Source organism: Ostrinia furnacalis, unplaced genomic scaffold, assembly GCF_004193835.3.
Source record: "Ostrinia furnacalis isolate ACB-3 unplaced genomic scaffold, ASM419383v2 OfSCF0912, whole genome shotgun sequence".
Classification (NCBI taxonomy): domain Eukaryota; kingdom Metazoa; phylum Arthropoda; class Insecta; order Lepidoptera; family Crambidae; genus Ostrinia; species Ostrinia furnacalis.
This window is the reverse complement of record NW_021131151.1, coordinates 970,446-975,909: the sequence shown is the minus strand read 5'-3', so window position 1 is coordinate 975,909 and position 5,464 is coordinate 970,446. Positions and strand designations below refer to the sequence as shown.

The following is a 5,464-nucleotide window of genomic DNA, read 5'->3' as shown; positions in this document are numbered from 1 at the left end:
TCATTATGTTACGAATCTGCTAAATAACATCACTATAAATGTCAAACTGTCACAATTTTTAGAGCAGTGATTTTTCATTTCGTTGATCCCACTTGTGATTGCTAATAATCTACACATCTACAAGAAAATAATAGCAAGATGCAAGGTCTCAGCATCGCAAGTTTGAAGAAGCACAAGGCTGTAAGTGATTAGTTTCCTTTTATTTTATTGCATTTCTGCTGCATAGTTCTTACATAATTAACCTATAATGCGTACCTATCGATTGGTTCTTATCAATCTGTCGGGCTCACGCACGGGGTCTGCTGTTGCAGTTGATCCCGCTGTACGTGTGCACGGCGCTGGGCTGCGGCGGGGCCATGTTCTACCTGGCGCGCCTGGCGCTCCGCTCGCCCGACGTCTCCTGGAGCAAGAAGTCCAACCCTGAGCCGTGGGAGGAGTACAGGAACAAGCAATACAAGGTATATCTTTGGATATTTTTCAGGATCAAACAGTTGTAAATTTTGTTAAACAAAAGGGTATGTAATCTTAAAACCATGAAATAAACAAAACAATATTTTCACATAGGTAACTTACAATCATTCACCTTATACCTACTTACTCATAAAGGTTTATCTTACTTCCATAAGCCCTTAAGGTAAATAGATAAGTATTAAGAAAAGGACATATAATTTTATACATAAATATTAAATAATAATTTCAAAGCACAATTTTTTAAAATAGTATACAATTTTTTTTAATTATAATCATGTTTAAATGCTAAGCATTTTCAAGCTCATCTAAGATTTGTATTTTAATTTCAACAGTTCTACTCTCCCATCAGAGACTACTCCAAGGAAGAAGGACGATCACCAGCACCCAAATACTAAATGGTATTACATATTTAAATATTAACCGTGCTACAGTCTAGATGTTTATTGTTTAATAAATAGTTATTATGTGATAATAATTACCCCATTGTTTTATTTTTTTAGCCCATTTCTTTCAGCTGGCTGTCCTTTGAGTTTCTCTGCTGGTTAGATTTCAAATAGGTACTTAATACTGATAATAATTATCAGATTCTTTAGAATTCCAATAAAATAACATTTTTGGTGATTTTTATGCCTACAGTGCCTACTAGATTTACAACTATAAAAAGAAACATATTATTTTAATTGTCTATGAATTTTCTCATAATATTTTTTTATAATTCCTTTGCTATTTAAAAAGAAAAGTGACAGTAGTCTGGTGTCATCCAATTTATTTGATGTTAGACTTATAGCACAACTTATAGTGCATATAATAAATTTATTAAAATAGACTTACCTTTCTTGAATAAAACTACAATGGACACATTATTAGTTGTCACTAAAAGAAAGAAGAGGAAAACACGCAAGTGCCTTGATGAACTGTGGAAGAGGTCTCGGAATAGTTCAATTTCAAGAGATTTATCAAACAAAAAGGTACTCCAGACTTGTGAAGTTGGTGGTAAAAAAAATAATTGTATTACATCTAAACGCTTAACTTTGACTATGTTCTCCAAAGCAGTCAGATCTGAGACTGTTACTCGACCTACACTTGATGAGGATCGTACTTTGAATGCAGGCTTACAAAAACCAGTAATATCACCTACAAATATTATGAAAGATTCAAAGAGTACCAATAGTACACCTACAATAAGGAAAGAAGCTGACATATTGAGACAGAGTGACTTTGAGAATAATGAAGATACTTCCAACAGCATGATTATGTTTAGTCCAATTCAACAAGAGACTCGCACTTTAAGAGATTCTACCAATGAAGAGACTCTTTCTTCTATCACATCTACAAACAGATCTGTTGAAGATTTTGGTTACCATTTATATGAAGAACTCATGGATGATATCCCTCAATATCTAAGGAGCAATTTACCAAGTCTAATTAAAGAGGATGTAATAAATAAAACTAAAATTAGTTTACAGAATATATATTTTGAAAACTTGCAAAAACAATATGAAACCGGCAAAAGTGAAGGATCTTGTATAAAGAAAAATATTTTGAGTAGTGATGGAACATGTACACCAAAAGAAACTATTGTAGAAAACCCAATGGATTACATTAAAATTGGATGGCGTCAAAGCTTTCAGCACATATACCATGAATCTAGTCCTTCCGATTCAAACATATCCCCCCCACAAACGCCACACACACCAGGCTCTCCAGCAGCCTCACCCCCCGTGCACTCTGTGTTGCCTTACACACCAGACTATGAATATTATCCACATAGATTAAATGAATAGCTTAAGATTGAGGTTGTGTGTAATAAATATGTGAAGTACCTTCTAATGTTTAGGGTAATAAAAACAATTTTAAAGAATTATGATTGTATTTTTATTTAACATATTTTGAATTTAAACTAATGTTATGTTTTCTAACTCTGATACTAAATCCATATGTTTGAATGTATCGGGGCTCTTTGTGAATGTTTCTAATAACAGTTGTTTCCTTGTATCTTTATTGCTGTAGTACATTTGAAACTGGTTTGCTAAACACTGAGCCTCCTGTGCAGTCAAAACATTCTGAAACATTTTTTTTTAAATTCATAATGGAAGCAATAAATTATACTATTGAAAAAACTTTAATTAAGAAGACTAGTGCATTTGTCATGTTCTTTTTCATAGTTACCTTATCATATTCTCCCCTCATGAGGACAATGCCTTTGTCTTTTAGCTCAGTGTAGTGGACTGTGGTCAGGCACTCGGGTGCATTTTCTTTGTGGACCTGTAAACACGAAAGGTGTTGATGATGATGGGATTTATTTGCTGTATAAATCTGAAACTTATAAGTGAGTCACCAATACCTGATAAGCAAGAAGTGGTGTAAAATGCACAGTATGACCGTAACTTTGACACATAATGAACTCATAGCCCTGGGAACGTGGCAAAGGGAACAGGAAAGTTGGATACTCTTTCATATTTTTCTGTATGATTGTGTATAAATCACCAGGGATGGTAGCAGATAAGACTTCTTTATTTTTGTGGTATTCCTCCCAAATACTCTGAATTTCTGAAGCATCTTTATCCATAACAAGTTCTGTTTTGAAAATATCATCTAATTTTTTTTCTGCAGCTTGTGCACCTTTATCAATAGCACTCTTTGGATTCAACACAGATGAGAATTGCCTGGAAAATGTTTAAAATATTTTTATTTTATTCTTAGAATTCAAAAGAAACCACTAAAATGTTAAACTACTACTGGACTACATATAGAGTACTGCCTAAATAAATAGAAAATAATTGTGTACCTAGTATCAACTGATCCAAATTTAGTTTTTTTCTCTCTTTCTTTTGTGCTTTGCTGTTGTTCCACTCTCTGCATGAATTCTTCCGGTGAAGTTTTTTGAAGAGCAGCAATACGTGCAGAATATTTTTCATAATATGGATTTTTTTCTATATCCTCTAATAACTTTTGATGGTTTGGGGTGGTCATTGTTAAACCTCGTGAACTAACGTAATAGGTTCGCTTAAGGGAATTCAGAAAATGCCGAGAGCATAAAGCCATTACCATTACACTAAAAGTTTCAGGAAAAAGCTTGTGTGTGCAATAATTTATGAATTTCTAAAACTTTTAGGCTATGTTATGTAAAAAACACGGAAAAAAACAGAATGAGAACCACAAATTGACATATGACATGTAGGGTCGTATTCATCGATGTTGATAAAACATCGATTTTTAACTATAAAAAAACATCGATGTGTTGACTTTGATATTATCGAAACATCGACGTTACCTGAATAAAAATATCGAAACGTTAATTATGTTTTTGGGCGCCGCGTCTTGCCGTCTAGCGTGCAGTAGGGTAAATAGTAAATGTTGCATAGTCATAAGATGACACTGATCAAAATAATCGGAGTAAGCCATCATAGCCGTACGAATAAGTTTGTTTTTATTTCTCAAGAGATTAAAAAAATCTGTCACTGACTTCACTGTCACACACTTGATGAGTGAGGTGCTGTTTTGTGAGTAAACTTGTGAAGCGGAAGCAAATTGGATTTACTATTGATTTTGTAACTTCTTTTGTTGAAACTTCGTAAACGAAATAAAAGGTAAGGTAACATTATTACCTAATACAGATTACCTATAAATGGCTAAGCAGATACACAATTTTAGATCTCATTTATTTTATGTTATTTAGTATTTGTGTTGCTGTTGGTTTTCCTAATAAATAAATAAATAAATTATTTACATTTTTATTGTGTTATATTATGATTTCTTTCTCCTGTAAATGCTGTAACTTACCTGCTCACAGTATTATTCCAATTTTAGGTTAACTTGTGAAAAAAGTGGATTAATTACGCGAGATTAAATTTCGTGCTTGCTCCTTTTATTTTGTAATTAATTTATCTAATAATTTATACTTTTATTTGTTTCCAAAAACATCGATGTTTTAGAAATATTGATTTTTTTGATCGATATTTATCGTACATCGATACTTTTGATTCAATGTTAACATCGATGTTTATCTAATATCGAGCATCCCTAAACATGTCTGACAGCTGAGTGTGAGTGAGTGACAGACATTTGACATTCGATTCTTTCCTTTTTAGGAAAAGGCAAAGGCACTATGCAAATATGCAGTTGTTTTTATTTTTGTAGATTACTAATGACCTTGTGAATGACCCTAACTAATAAAGTGTTAAAAGTCTGACTTTTCTTGCCTCTTTCTCATTTGAAACCAGAGAGCAGAAAATAATTGATTTGTTTTTTAATTATCTCTTAATCTTATTATGATGAGTTGTTGTGGGTTGTTTTGTTTGTGGCTAATATCATAATGTACATGTAGCTGATGTAGCCTCAAAACTCCGAAGACTGATATTTTGGCTGAGTCGATTATAGTATAATAATAGAACTGTTTTGCATTACAACAAAACAGTTATTATGTGTAGAATAAAACACAGCGTTCTGTTGAGAGAGCTGTCTATGATCTTTGCCTTATTTTAGTCTATGGTATAAGAAAACTTACCAATTGTCTCTGCTTTATCATCAANGTATAGTTTGTAGGAACAGATTTACAAAGGAGCACTCCAAAATATACACGAGCAGTTTCCTATGGGTGCGTTCTGGCCATGTATAGAACGGAAAGACGCAGTTGCGCATAACAAATAGAACTGTTTTGCATTACAACAAAACAGTTATTATGTGTAGAATAAAATACAGTGTTCTGTTCTGTTGAGAGAGCAGTCTATGATCTTTGCCTATTTTAGTCTATGGTATAAGAAAACTTACCAATTGTCTCTGCTTTATCATCTAGTTTACCTTCTTCATACACCAGCTGGCACCACTTTCTATGGAAATTGGTGATCTGTCAACTTGACATCTTCATAGTCGTCCAACACCAGCAAGCCCTTGCTGGAACACTGTATTTTATTCTACACATAATAACTGTTTTGTTGTAATGCAAAACAGTTCTATTATGTGCCTTAATAAAATACAGTGTTCTGTTGAGACC

The 5,464-nt window shown here is 33.1% G+C and overlaps 2 protein-coding genes across 2 annotated transcripts; one reads left to right on the top strand and one right to left on the bottom strand.

Moving 5' to 3' along the window:
* Nucleotides 1–949, top strand: ND-MLRQ (NADH dehydrogenase (ubiquinone) MLRQ subunit). Its single transcript, XM_028301327.1, has 3 exons — nucleotides 1–180; nucleotides 312–458; nucleotides 804–949. The coding sequence occupies exons 1-3, from the start codon at nucleotides 139–141 to the stop codon at nucleotides 864–866; spliced, it is 252 nt and encodes an 83-aa protein (XP_028157128.1). The 5' UTR covers nucleotides 1–138; the 3' UTR covers nucleotides 867–949.
* A 1,373-nt stretch (nucleotides 950–2,322) lies between these two features.
* On the bottom strand, nucleotides 2,323–3,651 carry LOC114350498 (ATP synthase mitochondrial F1 complex assembly factor 1). The gene is made up of 4 exons (XM_028301326.1): nucleotides 3,260–3,651; nucleotides 2,816–3,137; nucleotides 2,641–2,736; nucleotides 2,323–2,534 (listed from the first exon to the last, which is right to left on the bottom strand). Exons 1-4 carry the CDS (start codon nucleotides 3,520–3,522, stop codon nucleotides 2,367–2,369), a joined length of 849 nt encoding a protein of 282 aa, XP_028157127.1. The 5' UTR covers nucleotides 3,523–3,651; the 3' UTR covers nucleotides 2,323–2,366.
* Between the last annotated feature and the right edge of the window lie 1,813 nt (nucleotides 3,652–5,464).